At 40.2% G+C, this 22298-nt stretch overlaps 2 protein-coding genes across 5 annotated transcripts in view; both read right to left on the bottom strand.

Moving 5' to 3' along the window:
- aopep (aminopeptidase O (putative)) overlaps nt 1-14495 on the bottom strand; it is a 79766-nt gene extending 65271 nt beyond the window's left edge. For 3 of the 4 annotated variants that reach the window (XR_009925056.1, XM_062417835.1, XM_062417837.1), the window contains exons 1-6: nt 13904-13962; nt 12368-13236; nt 11920-12089; nt 10896-11142; nt 9840-10053; nt 9227-9351 (exon numbers count right to left, since the gene is read on the bottom strand). Coding sequence is in view for 3 of the 4 variants with exons in the window: in XM_062417835.1 (XP_062273819.1) it covers nt 9227-9351; nt 9840-10053; nt 10896-11142; nt 11920-12089; nt 12368-13191 (1580 nt within the window). In the remaining variant the exon portion in view is untranslated. Of the gene's footprint in view, nt 1-9226; nt 9352-9839; nt 10054-10895; nt 11143-11919; nt 12090-12367; nt 13237-13903; nt 13963-14477 lie in introns of those variants that run through there. The other variant, XM_062417836.1, reaches the window with a different exon arrangement.
- Nucleotides 14496-15161: 666 nt separating this feature from the next.
- dock8 (dedicator of cytokinesis 8) overlaps nt 15162-22298 on the bottom strand; it is a gene marked incomplete in the record, with an annotated part of 64323 nt that continues 57186 nt past the window's right edge. The window contains 4 exon segments of the mRNA XM_062417867.1: nt 15162-17027; nt 18334-18504; nt 20865-20971; nt 22106-22249. Of these exon segments, the coding sequence (XP_062273851.1) occupies nt 16976-17027; nt 18334-18504; nt 20865-20971; nt 22106-22249 (474 nt within the window).

Here is a 22298-nt window from a genome sequence, read left to right as displayed (position 1 = left end):
TTGTATTAATTCACAGTTTATTGTGTTATTTCCATCAGCTAATAGTGTTCTTGTCTTATTAATGTGTCTTGTTCTCAGGTCTCTCTTGCCAAAGAGATCATAATCTTGGTGAGCCTGCCTGATTAAATAAAAATAAAATAAAATAAACTGTAAACCTTTTTTGTAACCTTTGATGTGTAACTGCAAACCTTTGTGCAAGTCTTTATGCACTTACACATTGGAAATGATTTGTGATAAATCTTTTGTTGTTTTGTTAACAAAATGTCATGCACATCTACAGATCTGCAAACAGAGTTGTTCAGATATTATTTCAAACATTTGAATTCATTTCATCAAAACACTTTTTTACACATTCCAAGATTTCAATGTATTCAAACAAAATGTTTTCACACATTCAGATGGTGATACACAGCTACAATACTTATGACCCTGTTTTGTTTCCATACACATCTACACACACACCCCCCACATACTTTCAGCAAAGCTTCTTTGAATCCGTATCAGCTGGGAAGTGATAGCAGATGTCTGATCCATCCTCTCTTAACAGTAAACCAATCCACAGAGCGGTTTGTTCCTTGTTTAGTACAGAGTCCAAACTCTGATGTCATGCCAGAGGAATGTTCTTGAGTGAGGGTGTCTGTGTGTATGCAGGACGCTAGAGCAGTAATGCTGGGGCACAGATTTAAAACAGTCTTTGTCTACAACGGTAAGCTCTCCTTAAGGGATTAATTGGCTGGTATGTTGTAAATATATTGGAGACCAAACAGCGAGAAATACAAAGCGCTCAAAAAGACAAGCAATAAGCGGCGATAAGAAAGGTGGAAATCTACAAACACACTGTACCTACCCAAAGACCCAAAATGCCACCATCAAAATCCTATATCACATTTCACAGGCTCATACTTTCCCTCATTCAATACAACTACTGCCTCAGTGAAAAAGACTGGACAAATCTATTTCACAGGATTCTAATTTCATGCCTATGGAATAATAAATACTCCTTTTTCTTTGTTAGAATGAGAGGGTGTGGAGATGGAAAGAGACTGCTCAGTACTGCGGGCTATATAAGAAGTGTTTGACAGAATGGAAAGATGGATGAAGGCAAGATCCAAGTGAAATTAGCCAGTGACCGGAGCTTTTTCTCCTCTACAGGGCTCAGGCTGCTACCTGGCTAAGCTGTCTGCCTGTCAGACAAACCCTGCAGCTGATTGATATACTTTGTGTTAAACGTGTTTAAGTAAATACTTTTGCAAAAACACATTTACACAATACTACAATAGCTAATCACTGGGCAAAAATATACAGTAATTATCATTTTGATAATTGACAATGTACAAAATTGTATTATTCATACTGAAGAAATACCTTAACAAGAGGCAGCACTGACTGGGTCTTAATCAACAGGTGTTGACACTTGAAGAATATGCTTAAATGCCAAAAAATTAAACTGTGTGGCACTAAGCATCGTCTTTAAAAATGGTACATGAATAAATACTTAATAAATACTCCTAAAACCAGCAGGACACTAGTTTTTTTAAATGACAGGGATAAACAGTGCATTTGTGAACTAGTGAATATTTACAGCTGCATGACAGTGTACAGTACTATTAACACAAAATAAACTATGGTCCTCATGTTAAGAGTAATGAAGGAACATTTCACCCACAGCAATGGTGTAGCCCAATGATGTATTTTTAATAGTTTTTTTGAACAACAATGAAGGTCAATGCCACATAGGAATAAGCTAAATCGGGCTTTGACTACACAGGCAATACTTTGTTAGCATGATCAATTCATTGTTGGTTTTGGTATTTTGCTGACAATAAGAAAAATATATTACAGTATCACCAGATTTGTCCTTTAAGCAGACTTATAAAATGAAGGAGGTACCCAGGATATAGAATGGGGTCAATATCCCTACATGGCTCAAATGAAGCAACATTGCGATTTAAAAAAAAAAGGCTATAGTGTGAAAGGAAATGGTAGACCACCTGGAGCATGGCTCTCTCCCCAAGGCTAAAAGCAAACCCAGACATGGGAAGCATTACCACAGAGCATTTCGCAGCACTTTGTTTCAAATGTCTCATTTTGGCCGGTTCAGCGCAGAGGTCCCACAGACATTAAGCCGTCTGGCTTTGCACAGACAAATGAAATTACCCTCAGCCTCTAGCTTCCACCGTCACACACATGCCCCAGGATGCAAACCAAGAGCAGCAACGTCCCCATACATGCCATACAGTGGGACCCATCCATCACTCCAGGGAATGGGTCCTATGGATTCATCCATTAGTTAGTAGAATGGGTGTGCAGTGACAGGCCTGTCTTGCCACAGACTTTGATACAGAGTTATGGCACAGTGTGTCTGTTTTACTGTTAAACGTAGGACTATATGCCAGCTGTTGCCAGCAGGTTCACATCGGAGGGCAGTTCAAAGCAACACACCATCATTTACCAATCACTGATCATAATGGAGGCATATATGTCAACTGGAAAAAAACAGCATATACGATGATGGTTATAATTTTGAGTAATGGAGCATATACACCCTTGAAATCGGTCATAAAGTTTGTATTAAAAAACTATCATGCATAAATTGTTTGCTGATTCTTCCTGTGGAGAAATACTAAGATGTTTGCAACAAAGTGCATAACCCTCTCCTGTCAAGCAGTGTAAGAGTTAAAAGGTGGCTACTTCAGTTGTGAGAAGACAGAGCAGGTAAACCTATACTGCAGATAGAGAAGGGAAGTTGAGAGGCCCCAGATAACTAGAAAGGAATGTTCCTGCACTAACAAAACACTTGCTAAACTGGACCCTGCTATCTTCATTAAGAGCGCAAGGGAAGTTCTGACCAAGAAAAAGAGACAAGAAAGCAAGGCCAGATGGATAGCATTGGCCAGCACTTGTGGGGTTTGGAGCTGTGTTCAGCAGGACAGCAGAGGGAAACTGGAGAAAAGAAATAAAGCTCACCTAAACTTCTTAACTACTTGCAATCACTTTAAAAGTGTGCATAGGACACTCCCTCACCGTCTGTCCAGGTGCAGGCATGCAGAGCTGCCTTTTCAACCTGCTGGGCTCCTTTGTGTGGCTACAGAAGAGGGGGAGATCCACTCAAGGTGGGAAGAAAGGAACACCTCACCCTTGACTATTTGATTAACAGCTGTCTCCTGTGCCAAAAAATCCAACCCCCCACATCCCACCCCACCCATCCTGAACCCCCCAACTGACTTCTGAAAGAGCAGGTCTGTGTCGCACACTTCTAGGGTTACATCATGGATCAAACTGGAGTGGAGAGCAGAAAGGCAAGAAATCCACTGAGACATCAGAAGGAAGAGAGGAGGACAAGCAGTGGGAGTACTATGAAATAAATGAAGGGAGGAACAGAGAAAAAAGGATATGGTGCAGGTCAGCAAGGAAGCATAGGTGCAATTCAGTAAGGGTGCTAAGTGATGGGGAGTCATGGCCAAGAGTGAAACTGATGTTGGAAACTAGGGCAGGTTAAGATTATTATCTAATCTAGTTAATTTGTATTTTGTGGTATGCTATTACATTTCATCTCCTTACCATTTAAGATGGTAACAAACAGCAAAGCCTTTCCTTAAAGGTAATAATCTTTCCTTAATGATACATTTTACCTTTTAAATGCTGTTGGTTTTGCATGATTCGGCCCACTTATTGTTGACCACTTTCTACGGTATGCACGTTTTTAGATTAGATCAGTTTTCAGTCATTTCAGTGCATCATGAAAAGCAACTTGCAGAAATGTGGGGCTTATAATAATAATAATAATAATAATAATAATAAGCTTAATTTATATAGCGCCTTTCACAAACCCAAGGACGCGTTACAGAGGGGGGAAAAAAACCCCAGAACAGATCAAAACAAGACTATCCAGAGGAGGATGAAAAGAAATGTTCATTGAAAAGAAAAGTTTTAACTGAGACTTGAATATGGAAAAGGAAGGACAGTCGCAGAGGGATTGAAGGAGAGAATTCCAGAGCTTGGGGGCCATGGCGCTGAAGGACCGGCCTCCCATGTTATCCATCACAATGAACATTACGATGTAAAATTATGTTATCGGTACATGGTAATGCACCTGTGAGCATTCACCATTTTAAAGAGCCTTCCACAGCAGTGCATTCAAGGTTGTTAAGAAGTGATTTGAGAGTCAGTTGCCACTGCATTAATGAGTTTCGCTGACAGAAAATCAAGCTGAGTAGACTGACAATGTTTTGCATTAAAAAAGTTGCTGTTTGCCTGAAATAAATACACCCCTTGTAACTGTATTACAAAGCGGGAAGAAAATAACTTTGATTTAAAGAGAAATGAATGTAACACCAAAAGTTAACCAAATGTTTGTAAGTTCATTTTCATACCATACTGAAATGAATGAAAACCAATATCTCTTTGGAAGGTTGCAAATCAAAACTTTTGTTATGTATCGGGACAAGGCAGCAGGGATGATAATTATATGTGATTTCCAGTTAATGGGTTAAAACATGCAAAACCATGGGTCTGGTCCTATAAAAGATGAAAAAGAGCTCAGGTGGCACTCTAAAAAGCTCCAAGGCAGCAGGGGATTATCCTGCAGGGTACTGAGTCCCTCCGGCACTACAGCTCACTGCTTCCTCCCAAAAGGGAGCAATGGTCAATGTAACTTCCTGCTAGCCCATAAACAAACAATGCAGTCAACTGAAGTCAAGCTGAAAATCCTCCAGTGCCACTTAAAAAGGTCAAGAGCTACACACTAGTCATAATTTTTACCTAGTGCCTGTGACAGCTATATTGCTGCCTCGTTTGACTGTACTGTAAGTTGAACAAGCAGTTTAACTACTTGATCCTTTATTTTTTTCCCATTTTACTTTAGGTAGTTTCCACCTATGAGTTGAGTGTTGCTTAAAAGGAATTGACAAAAGCAAGAGGATTAGGAATTTTATATCAATGCTAATTGTTTGCATAGTTTGAATATTAAAAATTATTTTGGTAATAAACACGTTTGCAAGAGTCCTAGTTGAAAAATGTGTTTGTGTGATTCTGGTAAGAGAAACAGCGACAATCAAGGAAGCTGGTGATAAATGTGCAATGAGACATGCTGAGAGACAGATATGTTTGCGGTTTTATCAGAGCCCGCCATCAAGTGGTGTGAAGCAACCCTCCCTTCGCCTGGCAACAAAAAAATCCCAATCGCAATAACAAAAAAAAAAAAAAAGCACATCAATCTTACTAAATTGCAACTTAAGGATATGCCATAAACATGCAAACTTTTAAATGATAATTTCGCAAAAAAACAGGTAACAGGCAATGACAAATGATCTCTCTGGAATTCCTCTGACATCATCACATCGCACTAAATACACATCCTTACACCATTATGTGAACAATACATGCATTCATACAAACACAAGCACAGGAATCTGCTTGTCTACAGTACAGCAAAACAAAACCCACATCACCCACACAACTAAAAGGCCCGTTTCAACACTTGTGTCATTTCTCAACAAAATGTGGGGAAACCACCGCTCTCTCAGGGACGTTAAACATCTCTTCATTTGGGCACATTGAAAACAGAGTGATCTCTGATTAGTAATACAAGTCCAGCCAGCGCTTTGGGACACACAGGCTTCAGCTTCAAAGAGTGGGAGGAAATGCTGTGCCCTTCCTGTCACTCCCAGTCGGAACCAAATGACGTAGTTGAGATGCAATGAGGTGATTACATATCCCCATGAAAAAAGAAAAAATTTGTATGAGCTAAGGCACACAAAAATAAAGGCATAAATGCGCGCGCGCGCATACACACACACACACACACACACACACACATTACTAATTACTAACATTTAGGATACAGCAGGACATCTGACCTTGACAACTCTGAGCAGATTCATTATATTTAGAGGTTCAGTCCTTCAATCACTCGGGGCTTTTTTTTTGTACAAACTAGAAACTGTATTAACTTTGAAAGATTCCCCAACTGTGCCCCCTGAAAGCAATGCTTTCACACTCTGTCATTTTCTTCTCAGACACCTCTTCATTCCTCATCCCTTCTACTCTATCAATGTTTAAACATACTGTAGTTTTTTTTCCTCTCCCTTGTAGGCTCCACAATGTCTTAAAAGTTTTACTAATAGCATGAGGAGAGGTAAAACTGCCACTGCTGCTGCTACATTCCACAATCTCAGGATGGTTCGTCATAGGAACCAACAGAGACGGGTAGATGATATATGAGTGTACTAAGAGACAACAAGAAAACATTGTTTGACATATTGTTACAGTAAGTCTGTTGCGAGATAAGATGCATCTGTTGATTATCTGAACTACTAAACAACTCGTAAACTAGAACATAAGGATTATGTTGAAATATAACTGATTGATACTCTCAAAGCTACATAAAATAAACTGAAAGTGGTTATGCAAAAATCCTATGAACTACTGAACTACTTTTGCGCAAGCCTAGTTCCCTTTGTGTGTCTGTGTGATTCAGAAAGCCTTGTGGGTGCACAGAGTACGTGGCACAGCCCTTGAATGCAGACCTGCCCTTACTTGACTTCTTAATCTTCGGTTTCCTGCCCTCCCTCTCCGTATCTCAGTATAAAAACTTCACGCCACTGTGAATCCTCCCCTGCTTTGCCTCAGCCCTCCCTTCTCTGTATCACACTACAACAGCTTCATGCCTCCTTGCCACAGCTCCTTGGCCAACAGCCCCTCCACTCCTGCTGTTTCCACTGGGGCACTGCACAAAAACTGCGCTTGGCTTGGTCCCAAGCACTGGGGCCAACATACCTCCCAATCTCTAGATTAAATAGCGCCAGTCTCTGAAGTCCTTCCAGGGGCTAATGGCTTTTGTTGCTGGGAATAATCCACACATCCTCTCCCACATCCTGGGGGTCCGCTGGCCTGTCGCGAACCCCGCCTTTACCCTCTTCGTCTCATCTCCATCTCAATCTGCACTTCCATTTTGGCTGACCTCCCTGCCTTCCTATGGCACAAACCTGTGGTTAAGTGCGGGGGCATGCGGGACCGAACCACCCGCATTGAGGGGAGTATTCAGTGAGATGTCACAGGGTTGAGACCCATGCAGAGTTTTATAGGGAGTCAGTGCAGGTGCTGTCTGAAGCTTAATGAAGGCCCTAAATCTCTTCTCTGTCATCTGCAGCTAACTGGGGTTTAGGCAGTCAGGGCAAAAAGGATAAGTGCCTGGGAGCTATCCTCATAAGGAAAAGAAAACATCCGTCAGGCAACAGCCACAGCAGAACAGCCCCTGTGTTAGCACTTGATGTCCGTTCAAAATAAATACAGCAGGGAGAAAGATTTTCACAAGAAGGGGGGAAAGATTTTTCATAGATCAAAGAGAACGCTGTGCTTAGGGATACAGTTGTCTTCATTATTATATAAAATTGAGAATTAGGTCCAGACTGTGACTCTGTTGTCACTGTCTGTCCTTCAAAATGCCTCTGATTGAGACCACTCACGCTATAACGTCAGAAATTCACCCAAAATACATATTCAGGTATGAGCTCATATCCTGTCTGGGGCACTTTTCTCCAGGGAGGCCGCTGAGGGAGAGAAGGAAGGCAGACAGAGAGAAAGAGAGACTGTGGTTGCAGACCGCAGACACTGGGACAACGTTCACTGACCACCCTAATCAGTTTACTTTATCAACACAATTCTGAAAAAGGCCAGACATTGATGGTCTTTATTTTGCTTCAATTTCCAATTTTAATTTCATTCATATGGCTACCGGCTGGCTTTCAGTCATACCTACAGGCATACCATATGCCAGCTGAAAGTACTGTATTGCAGAGAGAATGCAAAACTTGATTTCCAGAGAAACTATCACTGAGGTAGAATGCTAGAGGCCAGACTGAAGAGTGATGGACTGTACAGAGAAGTTTAGAGGACAGAGAAGGACATCAAACGCAGGAGGCTGAAAGACTGAGGAATATTATGGGGGCAAGGAAAGTCAGGAGATGAAACGAGAGAAAGAAAAGTGATGGTGAAGAAGTCGTCACAGAAGCAGTACTTTGCCAGTTTTTAGGATAGAAGGATGACAGAAAACAGAGGAAAGTAAAGTAATAAAAAGGGAGTTCATATGGAAAAGGTCTAAGGTGTTAGAGAATAGGACACAGTAAGGGTGAAGGGGGAACAAAGAGGAGAATTATCTATAGCACATAAGACAGTGAATCTGTCATCCTGCGGCTTTGCACCCACACATTTACCCCCACACCGCTACTAAAACTGCACACAAACATACATACATAAATACACACAGGTCTAGTGTAGAGCAGAGAGCCTGAAGACCACCTGAAACTACTGCCGGTAAGAGAGAAAAATGATATAACACAGCAGACTATTGACTGCTTTGCTGAGTCAATCAAGCTGTATCCAGAGTAGAGGTAAGCCATCTCTCTGATGAGGAGGGTCAGGGTTTTGGGTTAGGTTTTTGGGGTCTTTGAAGGTGTTGGAAAAATGTATGAAAAAAGGATGAGCCATGTTAGGTTTGGAAGAAAGTATAAAATGCAGTGCAAACTTTGGATCAAAGTGTGAACTCTCTACTAAATTGTAAAAGTGAAGAAAAAAAACTGTGAACAGGTTAAAAGATGTGGTGGGAATTCATTACAGCAGTGAAAATGGTTGGAATCACATTTTGGGTAAGAGTTTAGAGGAAAGAGCTGTTTGGAAAGGTCGTGAGTTTTCGAAACAGGATGAAGAAAAGGAGGAACTATAGAAAAAGAAAGACTAATGGATAAGGTTAATGATGAGACAATGAAAGAAGACTGACAGATTATGCAAGAGTGTTTAAGTAGAGGCCAGGTGAAGTGTGTGAAGCTCCTTTGTCTGCCACTTTGTATGCGTTTAGATTTTCTCTTTCTTCAATGTGGTGCTGCTCTTGAATTCAGTAAATGTTGTACTTGGGGAAAAAACCTGAACATACCAGAGGCAGAGCAGCAGTCTTGTTGTGGCAAAGCTTGTTACTCAATTTGTATATTATTACCCTTTTAAAGAATGGTCTCCATACACCCAGTGTACCAGTCAAAAGTTTGGACATGTTTTCTCATTAAAGGGAATGGGAAGGTGTGTACAAACGTTTGACTGTTACTGTATTTTAAATGCATAGCCAAGAAGAGTAAACAACACACAAAGATGTCTCTGTCTGTTTTGGGCTAGCTTCCTAACTGTTCTCCTAACTATAAACCCTTCACCTTTCTTCAAAAGACATAGGTGTCATTACCTGGCCATGCCTAGACTGGAGAACCCCGCTGGGACAATGAGAACATCAAGGCGGGGAAAGGGATGGACTCCCAGAACAGCGTTGGCTGCTGCCAAACATCGTGGCAACAGTGGAAGGACTCCAATCTACAAAAGGAAAGCCACAAGTTTTTTTTAACAACATAAAAAACAAATGACAAACATATACTTGCACTTGTTTTAGTTAATCAGATTATTTGTATTTTGATGCAAATGAGAAGCATAATAGGAGTGTATACATTTGCTCAACCACATATTTTTTAATGTCTTGAAGTATTAAGTCAAAGGAATCCACTCTTACTGTTCTTGAAGATATTTCGCCACGCATCCAAGAAGATTCATCAGTTGAGAATCTACGGAACTGTTGAAAACCTTTGACTTAATACTTCTAAATGCTATTCCAGACTGAAATTCCCATTTACAGTATGAGGAATATTTTAAGTGGCTGTCAAGGGAATACAGTCAATGCATTTACCAGTCTGCCAAAAGATGTCAGTTGAAAACCACTGGCAGAGTGACACAAACTTTAACTGTCTTTTCTAATCATGTAAAATATTATTATCTCAATACTCAGTGGCTCCTTGTAAAAACTCCACCTGGGCCTTCTGCAGCAGGGAGACGGGGGCAAATACACGATGTGGAATCACCCGCTGGGACCCCGCCGACTGCTCAGTAAATCGGCAAGGGTAGTCACCATGGGAACAAGAGATGCCGTCATCCACCATGCCTGAATAATCAGTTACAGGGAGCCTCTCATCCTCAAGGGAAGAGTAACAGAGTGCAGAGTCTGAGCGGGTGGTCTGGTCTCCGCTGTAACAGATTAAATCGGGGAAGAAAAGTTTAATTCAAGGTTAATAAAGACAATTTAATGAATTTTCGTCCTGAAAGAATATACTGCACTAGAGGTAGTGAACCAAATATGGCATACTGTGTCCTGTCTGTCTGCACTAAGAATGGAAATGAAAGCAATGGAAATATGGAATATATACTGTATGTCACAACGGCAAACCACAGTGTTCCCAAAAATATCGAGGTGCCGACATGCAATCTCATTCACTCTAAATCCAATATCCAGCACCAACTCCATCCTCAGTATCAGAACTGTTCCAAGGGTTTCGTGCGACATCCAAGTTTCCTTCCAGCCATTCACTGAAAATAAAGGCCTTCCTTGTAGCGGGATATTCCAGGGGCCTATAGCAGGCTACGGCTGGACTGCTGCAGGAGGAAAACCATGAGGGGAGGAGGAGGAGAATTACTGGAAACCACTGGCAGACCTGCCAGCCTGCTGGGCAGTGGAGAGGAGACCCCAGCCCAACCCTGCCCTGCCCATAGCACGCCAGCCCTGTCCGGCCCCAGCCTGCACTTTATATCCTGTGCCTCTATAAAAATGTATGTCAGCTTTACTATTTTGGTCTCCAAAGATCATTTCAGCTGGGCACTGAACCCAATGTAATATGTTATAAGCTTTAATGTACTTGTCATAAAAAGCTGATTGAGTGCTACACCTTATCCATCACCCTAACTTCACCTGCACCATTTTTGGTATGGTGAAAGGAAAGTTTTACCATGGAATGTTGAAGGGCCAGACTTGGGTTAATAACAGTCTGGAGAGGAGGAGGTCTTATAAGAACACAGGAAAAATAATAAAATACCTGCCAGTCTGGACCGTAGAGTCCTTCACTACTTCAGTGGTAGAACTTCCAAGTGAGGACACAAGCCCAGCCTCAGTCCGTGCCTCAGCCCCAGGTTTGGGCCTCTTGCCACAATCCATCCTGTCCTTCAACTCTTTTTCCAGTGCTGGGGGAATTTCTGCTGAGACTTGGAGCCAGTGGCCCACTGCCAAGGTGAAGGTGGATGCAGGCATGGGCATAGTGACGTAATAATTCCAGATTAGGAAACCTACAGGGAGAAGAAGAGGGGTAAGAGACAAGTCGATGAAAGATTCATAGTGTAGGGGAGATGGGAAGTGGATCAGTTTAGACTTTAGACTGCATTGCCATTTTATTTCACTTCACTAATATTGTGCATAAAATCGTGCTCATAGTTGCTGATTTTGATTGTGAAGGGTTGTTTTTTTCATCCAAACCAACCAATCAAACCAAAGTGACAAATAATTACCAATGTCATTTTCAGGTGACACTATGAATCTATGGCACCTGTTACTTGGAGCAGTAAACTTAATGTTGATGTCAGTCTAATCCGCATATGTTGGCATCTTGGTAGCAATTTTCATCCTCTTTTCCTTCTTCTTCTTCTTTGCAGATATTTATTTTCTGCCTACCAAGGTCTGATTTGCTCAGTTGTTTTTCCAGTCGTGGAAACCGCCTTCAATGATCACAAAATCACTGAAAAAAAATCTTGAAATTTGGTGCCTTCAACCAGGCTGCAAAAAACTTACTTCAAAAGTGAGAAATAACTTTATCAATTGAAAAGTGTAATAAAGATGTCAATAACACTCTAAAAAAAAACAACTTTTTTTTCATTTATGTCTTCTGACTGTTTGAATAAACAAGGCTAAATATATGACCAAGCATTCAATAACAATTCTAAATACTTAAGAAACCTTGTCCCATACAATTCAGTAAAATGTACTTTTATTTCAGTTCAAATATGTAATTAATAATAAGCCTTTTTTTATACTGTTTGTCAGTAAATGCATGTGAAATAATGCCTTACATGTGTCCCCATCCCCAATAGGTACAGCCTGCTCCTCTCCACTCATCAAAACCACACACTCGCTGGGGGCTCGAACTGTTGCTTGCCATGTTGACATGGCAACAGGCGGTTCCTGGCAGGGAAAGAGGGCTCGGTTGTTGATGGGAGAGCCGGCAGTGTAAACACACACCCTGGAAGGGTAAACAATGGTAAACTATAAACAACCCTCATTTCAATGCTCAAAGGATCTACCAAATACACACAGATACACATAAAGCATCAACACATGGAATATAATAGCCTGAGGCACATTTCTGTGAATTAATGAATCTGTATTATTCTATTCTAACATGGCAAGTGGCTGTAATTCAAGCAGCAGGAATCAGAACTGCTGTGCTGTGACTTGCCAGTTTTAAAATATTTAAGAGGGATTCTAATCATATCATGAGACCACTGTTCTATGACCAACCTGTTGTCCTGGTCTTTGGTCCATCTCACAGAGCCTCCGGTTGGCCTCGTCTCATAGCAGATCCTGAGAACTCGAGGAAACTCCTGAGGGGATGAGATCCCTCTTTTCCTCACCTGCAGACTCCAGCGGTCTGTATAAAAATCGAGTGAGCTGCCATCCTGGACACCAGGGGCACGGGTACACTGTGAAAAGAGCTGGTGCTGCTGCCTCCATTGGCTAGAGGGCATGGAAATAACGTTCTGAATAAGGGCTGCTTGTGGGCTCACCGAGGAGTCCCCTGTCCTCTCAGATGAGATCTCTGCTAGGTGGCTAGACATGGCTGGCACAGAGGTGACATCCACTTCTTCGACCTTTGACACAGCCAGGTCACAGCAGTCCAGCACTAAGGTGAAATCACTGTCACAAGTGTTTCCACACCAATGTGAGGACTGAATATTCTCACCCGTAGCATTCACAAGTCCTTCCCTGTTTTTTATTGCGGGCCCCTCCAGATCCACAGCTGCTGTGCCAACTCTAGTCAAATCCAAATCTGTTGCACGATCCTTTATTGTATTCACCTCCTGAAAGCTACACAAAGGTGCATGCTGACTCTTTTCAGCCTCCTGAGTGCTTTCTCCCTCTCTAGCTCCAAATTCAAACCCATCTTGAGGCCTAGTCATCACTCCAGAGCAAGGCTGCAGGAACAGAACGACACTACCACTGACAACTTTCCTGTCAAAATGAACAGTCAGATCTAGTACATAGTGCCTGACTAGTATGTGGTTGGTATTGGCGCAAAGTGGAAGGTCGTCTGTATCTGGATTTAGGTTCCTGTCTTGCTCCATGTCACACAAATGGCATTTAGCAAGTTTAGCAAAGGAGGACTGAACCTAGTGGGCAAGACCAAAAACAGGAGGTTATTTATTCAACTTTTTTGACTGTATTTTATAAAGACAAGGTACAAACTTTTTATTTATCTTAGGGTAATTGCATGAGTGTGTGTTCATGTAAGTTTCAGCCAGAACTATTAATGGATACCTTATAGCTTCCTGTGGGCTGAAGTACTGACTTCAGTCTGTGAATTAAGTGTTCTGCCAGTCTACTGTGATGACGCCAACTCTGTCAGGGTCTGTATACTCAACTCAAACTCAAGCTTAAGTGTCAAACTCCATCTGCTCACACTTTGACAAATGTTCCCTAACAGGAAAACCTCAGTCGCAATCCTGTTTTTAATCTGGGTTAATTAAGTATTATAGCAAAACACCTTATCCTAGCATTAGGAACGTCTAACTGTCTGCAGTAGCTAACATTAAAACTCTCCTGGTGTATATGGGAGTTTTTACTTTCTATTTATCCTGCTTGGGGCATGCAGCAGGTTTGGCAAGATGGACATGCAATTAGCATTTACAGCAGGATATCCTCAGAGCTTTCAGTGCAGGAGTATATTCATAAAGTTATGAACACACAAAGGAGGATAATATCAACAGCAACCAGGTTTAAAAAACAACATTTCTCCCATTACTGTCAGAGGTGGGCTCAAAACAATCACTCTCTTACCTAATTCACATGATACAAAACAGGGACATGTCAGCTTGGTGATCAAGGTCCCTACCTTTCTTCATCCTGAATGGAATAATAAAAGAGTGACTACACAATGCTATGACGTGCAGAGATAGCTTTTTATCTATCTCTGCACGTCACAAAGCCCATAGCAATAGCTATGAACTTAAATAGTACAGGGTCCTTGAAGGCAACACATAAGAGCTTAACTTTGCATGCTAAAGTTAAATGGTATTATTTATATCGATACAATGGTAAAAAAAAAAAAAAAAATAGAATAGAAATCAAACTTTAAGAGATGGACCATCTTGACACCCACACATAGCCCACTCAAGTTGTATAATGTGAATGACTGACAGCGTTTAAATTGAGTTTGTAGGGTAACTTTACAGCGTCGTTTCTCTTTGTTGTTTTAGAGTCAGCCGTCAAAACTACAGCAGCTGCAGTGAGAGAAACCACAGCTGCCCTCCAGCTAACGGTGTATTAAGCGACATGTCAGGAAAAACATTTGTCCACATACCACTGAGCATCACAACTACAAGCCTGTCGTGAATGAAAATGTACAACAAACCTGTATCCGGCTAGCCGAAGTCGCGCAGTGATGTCGTCATTTGGGACGCGACGGCAAGCAGATTTGTAGTTCTTTCCTTTCCAACAGTGCTTTTAGGCTGAGTAAATTTGTGGGAAGAAATCTGTTGATTCATTAAGGAGTTGTATTTTCCTGTAAAAAGGAAAACAGTTACTATCTGCCAGTAACTGTGTTTTATTTATCTATATAGATAAATAAAACACAGTTACTGGCAGATAGTTAACCCCCCCTTTTCCTTTTTAGATATATATATATATATGAATGTATATATATATATGAATGTGATATTTCCAATGTGATGGAAAAAAAAAGATCAACATAAGAAACTTTCTCAAAATAATGAATTAGTTTCCCAAAATAATGACACATATTATCTCAAAATAATGATATACTAATAAGTCTAATAATACTAATTGTCTCTAGATAGAATAAAAAAATATAGGATAAATTCAAAGGTCAAATAGGTCTATTTGTGTAATTATTGTTATTCAAATAAGTATATTGGAGTTTTGTTGTTGTTATTGATTATTTGTCTTTTTGTTTTTTGTTTGCAGTCTGGTGTGGTGGATTTGTATCTGTTACCAGAAACATTTTTGTACATATAATAACAGCTAGCTCAAAATTAACAATAAAAATTAACACAGAGGTAACACATGTGCATATTATATTAAATTTTATTCAGGTGCTTCACCAGCAATGTATGCAAGTTAAAATTCCACATTTAATAAAACACAACAAATATGAACATAAAAAGAAACCAATAAAGAAAAAAAGTGGTTGAATGCCACAAATATACCTTTTAACACCAGGCTTCAGCAGTACACTGCATGTTTCAGAACTGTGTATACATTTTTAATTAATACTCACAAATAATAACCAATCTGTATAACCTTTAATCTTATTTAGCCATTTTAAAAACAGTCAATAATTAACAAATGTGCCTGGAGACAGAGGAATAGGGGGGTAATTGTGTATTAATAATGCAGATAAAATGTGTACCCCGTTTTGAAAAACAAAGCACATTTACATCACTGTAATACAGTGCGAGCTGTAACATAACACCAATGAAATGAGCCTTTTCAAGGATGTCAAATAAAATCAGGTTGTTACTATTTAACACTGCAATGCAGTAGTAGTAAATTTCTCCTCTGGAATGTATTCGGACACATTGAGTAAACATAATTCACATTGCAAAGCAGAGTTGTGTTGAGTGACTTTCCAAAATATTGCATCTCTGGTTAAGGATCTAAGTTCCTAAGTAAATGAGGAAGAAATTAAATTTGGCACTGTGTGTATGGAAGGGAGTGGCCTATTTACAAACAGGGACTGAAACTACTGGAACATACACTTTGTTGTATTGTTACAGTACACTCAGTCACTGAATCCTGCCTACTGAATTATTTTTTCAATTCATATCATTATTGCTATTTTCTAAGAAATACATTTCCATAAAATAAACTGCAAAATAGTTTCTCATACCTTTGTAAACATCTTTGTAATTATCTGATGCAATACCTTTACTATATACAAAATGTGGATTTAGAAATAAGCCATATGTGTTTTGGAACCAAAGATAAGTCTATCTACCTCTTGTAAAATTACACCAGATAACTCTTAATCAGTTAAACTCTTCTATTAGCTACATGGCCAGGTGATGTGTGTCTAACAATAGTAAGACTACAGTGGCCTTAAGACTCAACACAGGAAATTAATTTAATCCATCTTTCCAGTGCACAAATCCATCCACATCATCTCGCTGGCTCTGGCAGCACGAGTGCATGTCATGCATGACATGCTTAGACACTCAGGGTGGAATTTCAGAGGCCCTTTAGCACATAACAAAATCATTTATCATCACTGAGTGCAAAGTGACTTCAGTACGGCACCAAAATACTCTACTTCAAACACTATCTGAATAAAGGCCCATTCATTCACACATTTACACTTACATGCACACAAGACAGTATCATTATTGGCACACATACAGTCCCTGGGCCAGCAAGGACCTCAGAGAGGGACTCTAGTCTGCTTCTTAACCAACCCAGAGGAAATGTTTGCAGCATTACTCGGACTTGCAGTTATCCAAAAAAGAAAATCAACAGAGCAAAAGCATCTGAAGATTTTACAGTGAAACGCTCAATAAGCTACACTTTGCTTGAGATTCCCATCCCACTATTTTTATGTGCTCAATCTGTTCCCTCCTTTTGCTTCCTGTAACAACAACAACCATGAAATCATAAAAAATGGAAATACAGCAGAGAACATTTATAAACACTGCTGGATTTTTGAGAAACTGATCCTAAACCCTGCATCCTGGATACAATGTACTGCTCCTGTGCAGAGGAGTACAAGGGTATCACCACCAGTTCTGCTCCTTATTTTTCTCTTCTTTTCATCTCATCTCCTTTTTTTGTCTCTTGGTTGTGTGACAGCATCCCCTTCCTCTCCGTAGCGCTGTCTCTTAGACAGGCAATGGCATCTCAGGAGTTTTCCTCCAGAGCTCTGCGGAAACTCAGACGTTTGAAGGAATCTCTGTGAGAGGGAGAGGACAGTGGATTGGGGAAAAGGGGAAAAGACAGAAACAGAAGACAGAACCCAATGGGTATTTTTGTATCAATTATTCACTCCTTACTACTTGGAATGTCAAAAGGCTTTTGCCAATTTCCATCAGAAATGAACAGAGACTCCAAAAGTGGTAGCCATTTTATACACTTGACTCACTCATTGGCTACCCTGATGCTTCACCAAGACCTAAGTGTGATACATAGGGGTCCAAACTCCATACTACACACTAATGATTTGAGTATGCTGTGTTTACACTAGTAAATAAAGTATACTCAAAACAGACAGTGTGCATACTAAAAAAAACCTTTAAACTTGACATCTAAGTTGAGATGTTAAGCTGTTGATTTACACAGTTATCTATCAATGCAAATACAGTGCAGCTGCTTACGGCTAACAAAAAAGCATATAAAACATTTTGTTGAAAGGGGTGTGAATGGGTGGGTGGGGAACAAATGAGAAAACTGAAACTATTACTATTACATTTTTAAAGTTTAATTGTCAGTGGGAATTCTAAAGACACAGTTTGATTGTCTTTGCATGTCACCCGTAATGCATAATTTCTTGTGCAAATCTGTTAGTTGTTTGGTCTATACAATGTCAGTAAATGGTGTAAAAATGTACCCCAGAGCACAATGTCTTCAAATTTCTTGTTTTGTCCACAATCCAAAGATGTTCAGTTTATTATCAGACTAAAGAAACCAGAAAATATTCACAATTGAGATTATCAAAATAGCTGCCCATTAATTTAATAGTTGGCAACTATTTTTGACTGATTAATCGACTGATCATTGCAGCTCCAATATAAAGATCAGTATAATATAGACTGAATGCTGTAATATAGAATTGGGACACTGTGGCTACTGTATGGTCATACATGATAGGATTTATTTAGTTAGATTCATGTCAACGTGGAATATGTTTTCTTTGTTACAGTAATAGTTGTTTCCCTGTTGTTAATATATATCTTAATTCAAGTTCATTTTATTTTCAAGCACTCAATGACAAATCAGTCTTTATTAATATATGAATGCAATTTGGTTGTGACATTGTTCAGCTCTGTGTTGTGTACTGTGGCTCTAGTTCAGCTATCAATATTTGTAGAGGTGACACGGACAGTGCGAATGGATCTCTGCACAATTCAATTTGTTCTCACTTTCCTTTGGGTTCAGCAATCATACAGACTGATAAAAAGATCGATATTTTGTGTTTTTTTGTCACCCCAGTTTCTCTTGTCAAAACAGTATTGGCTGTTTGACTTGGTGGGTCTGTTTACCTGTTCTCCTGGCGAGGCCTGATGATGGGTTTATAGAGCTCAGGAATCTTTCTTTCTAGCATGGGCCTCAGGCTCTCTCTCAGGCGGTTGTAGTTCTTCTTCAGTTCCTGCTGGTACTCTTTCTGGTCAAATGTGATCAGGTGTTTATTCTTCTCAACTGCCTCACCACACCTGCAGAAAGGATAAAACAGGAAGAAGCAAAGAAGGGTGGAATCAGCTTTACTATGGGATTGCTTCAGCACTGAATGAGATTATGAAAGAGTGTTGAATGTACTCCTTGACCTTTTTATACAATGTAGTAACCTCAAACTTAAGAACCACTTCAACAGTGATTTCTTTGCAAACCAATCTAGCGGTAATCCCTTCTCTATCCTCCAGCCTTCAGAAGCGCACTGCACTGTTTCATGCTAACTACGTCCTATAACAACTTGACATATATTGGACTCTGAATGAGTTAACAATGTACTTGACTGTAAGGAACTCCTATATGCCTATTAGGTGGTTTTTAAGTACTTCCACTCGAATGTGAACAGAACTGTATATGACCCACAAGACCATTTTCAAAAACAATCAACAGAGCTGCAGAGGTAATACTCCACATCACAAACGACTAACAAATAGAAATCCTATTCTACACTATTTGCTGGAAAGAGGAAAATATATGTTGATAAGCACCACAAGCTCTGAGCTGCAGTAAGAGCAGTGTCCAGGTATGGGGTCTGCCCACAGTCCTCCATTACAACATGTATAATGGCTGACATACAGACCAGGCTGCAGGAAATCGGAGAGACTGGGATGATTACAAACACATGTCTAAATTTATCTCTCGGCTTTTAACAAGGGTAATATGGAAACTGCATTGTTGTGTAACAGTATACAATAAATACACAGTGCAATGAGCATTAAGAATTGTTCCCAAGAGTATTTTCCAACGGATTTTCCAAGGCATAAAAGATCTGCTGATATGAGATTGGCTATCCAACAGCTTGGTTTAAAATGTAGAAAATAAATTCTGATGAATTCTTCTCATGAATATCTACAATATTTAACTATCTTTATATTTATGAATTGAATAAACAAGAGAATATGTTTGGCTTGGATCACCTGTAGCTTTCTTGACGTCTTTTTATTTATTTATTTTTAATTTTTTTCTTTATCATTGTGGGTTACTGGGGCCAGAACATTTCTAATAATGTTGGGTCAATTTGAGGTGAGACGTGACTAAAGTGACACCAGAGCCGAGTGATCAAGTGGAACATTTGTTCCACAAAAGGGGTCCACTTTGAATTCCATCCCATGTATATGGATTAAGTTAGACTAAATTAGAAATGTCCCTCGGTATAGCCCAATACAGATCAAAAGCACCACAAACTACTCCCAAATGACCATAAAATAATCTCTATAACTAAAAAATTGAACATTATAACCTTCATAAAGGAACGATTTATTACAGGACTATTGTATCATACTGCATTAGTTTTATTTAGATGTACCTAATAAACTGCAAGGTGAGTGTAAATTAATAGTGGACATTCAATTTTTAAAAAAGGTGACCAATGTAGGAAACAGTTCTCCCTGAATGGATTTTTTTTTCATAACAGCACTGTCAAGAGTATTGGCATACAAAGGGTCCAGTGACAGCTCGCCTAGATTTAGGATTGAAAACAAGCCTTTCTGAAATTACAGTAAATATTTGCCAACCTGCTTCTAGCAATCAGGGCAGCTGGAATGTGACATGGGGGTTAGAAAATGAAAACCACCTTTTGGAGGCAAACGGCACATGCCTACAAGATGAAGGCACACACATACAAACACACACACGCCTGCATAAGTACACACGCACACGCATAAAATGCGTTCAACAAAATGGTTCTCCTGCACAAAAATCACCATATCCTCAGACACACTGCTGTGGGTAGGATGGTTTAAATTATGTTCTGAATATACAATATATAATGAAACTCTTGGGAACAATAAACCTTTGCAATTCAAAAAGAAAATCAGCTTAGTGACATTATGAGGAAAATATTTTCTACTGTCATATGGGAAATGAAAAAATATCCCCTGTCACGATGGGTTATATTAATTTTCATTCCTCCTACCTGTTTGGTTTCTTTAATTATCATGTGGTATGCAATTTGGTAGTGATTATCATTTCTGTCTCTGCGTCCTGACTGACACTCTGCTTAAACAGAAGCATATCAGTCTCCATCAGTCACAGTTGTCTGTGGTCCTCTTTAATCTTCCTACACTGACACTAGACTTTCACTCCCTCTCAGTCAAGTCTCAAAAAAAGATGACGCATTTTCTAAACAGAAATCTCTTTGAAGTATTGTTCTATATTTCCACCTACTGAGGCAGTGGCTGGCATGGGCTCAGTAGAATAAGTACAAATGCAAATTGAAGTAAAAAATAGTTGGTTAAGTCCTTTAGGTTTATGGCTTACCATGAAGGTTTTTGGGTTTCTTCAGAGTGTTTTTCCTCATTTTTGCCTGACTTTGGTACAGTGTGTTTCTTTGATGGTATCTTACCTCATTATAAACTCTTTGAAACACAGGCGCAGTTTATTGTGGTGACGAAAGAGCTTCGGGTCTGCTGGGATCTCATTCAGGAAGACCTGGGCCACTTCCAACGGGCCCTACAACGGGGGGCGGTGAGAGGAGGAAAGGGACGAAAACAAAGAGACAAAGTTAGAGAGACAAAGAAATAGAAAGCAAAAACAGAGTAGAGGAAGGAAAGAGAGGAGGTAAGAGAGGAAGTGTTTGAAAGTGTATGAACAGAGGGGGGATGAGAAATCCCCTCATTCAAACAGGGGGAAATGACTTGCTAAGTGAATGCCTTATACAGCCATTGGCCGAGATGCTGAACTAGAACATGAGGAAGAGATCAGATCAGAGAGGAAACCATGATTAGCCTCCTGCATGGTTAATGTCACCACTAACCCTGCATACACCCGCCATTTGGCTCCCATTTGCCCAGTATGAGATCTTGTTATCCTAACTTATATTCATCATAAAACCGCAGTGCGCTTGCACAGCGCCTGTATCACGACAGGCACAGTTAAACAGCTCTGATTAGCATCATAAACGCATTGAGCCTGGGCCTCAGTCCTTGGTCTGAGCTGTGGACCCGCGCACAGAAACACAGCCTCCTGTACTGATTACAGTCAAGAGTTATATGTTTACGGAGTTGCTGAGCATTAGCGTTATGTATACAACCATCAGGTCGGAGCGAGGGACCTGTCAGATTAGACGCTGGAAGATAAAGCATAGGGGGGGATGGAGCAGAGACGCTGTAGCTAGCTTCATCTTTACTCTAACATTCACCATGCTGGCAGGACCTGGAAGCTATCAGATCAAAGAGACCTCCGGTTCAGCATGCCGTGCAGCAGAGACATGAAAGGAAGCGGGGCCATGAATTGACGTTTTAACTAAATCAGGGGAAAAGCAAAGGAAGGATTAGGGTTATGGATGGGGTTAAGGCTTTGATGTGTGATCACTGTCATGTCTACCACCTGCACCCTGTGACTACAATGGAAACTGTACATGTGATAAGATAAATAAAAGGTAAATTATTCTGATTTATTTTCCCTACACATTAGGAAGGAGCACTCAGGGGACAAATGAGGCTACGATGCAAAGTGAAATAATTTTAGGAGAACAGCCATTATTTGGTTAAACATCAAGTAAGTAATCATTTCAACCTTAATATGACAGACAGTAGTAAAAAATAGAAGCAGTTTCAGAAAATCTGTACAATGCTTATACATTACCTGGTTAACAGTAGCTCCCACAGAGCCTTGTAGCAGCATCTGCAGCATTTTAGCATCAGGTTGTTCTCTATGTGTGGCAACAGCAAGCTCTCTAGTCTTCTTCTGCATGTCTTCTATGGCCACTTCAATAGGAGTCAGGTCAAACTGGAGACAAGAGACAGGTGGTATTGTACAAGGGTGTTGTCATGGTCAC

Source organism: Scomber scombrus, chromosome 4 (genome assembly GCF_963691925.1).
Source record: "Scomber scombrus chromosome 4, fScoSco1.1, whole genome shotgun sequence".
Taxonomy (NCBI): Eukaryota; Metazoa; Chordata; class Actinopteri; order Scombriformes; family Scombridae; genus Scomber; species Scomber scombrus.
Note: the sequence above shows the minus strand (reverse complement) of the source record. Positions and strands in the feature narration are given on the sequence as shown.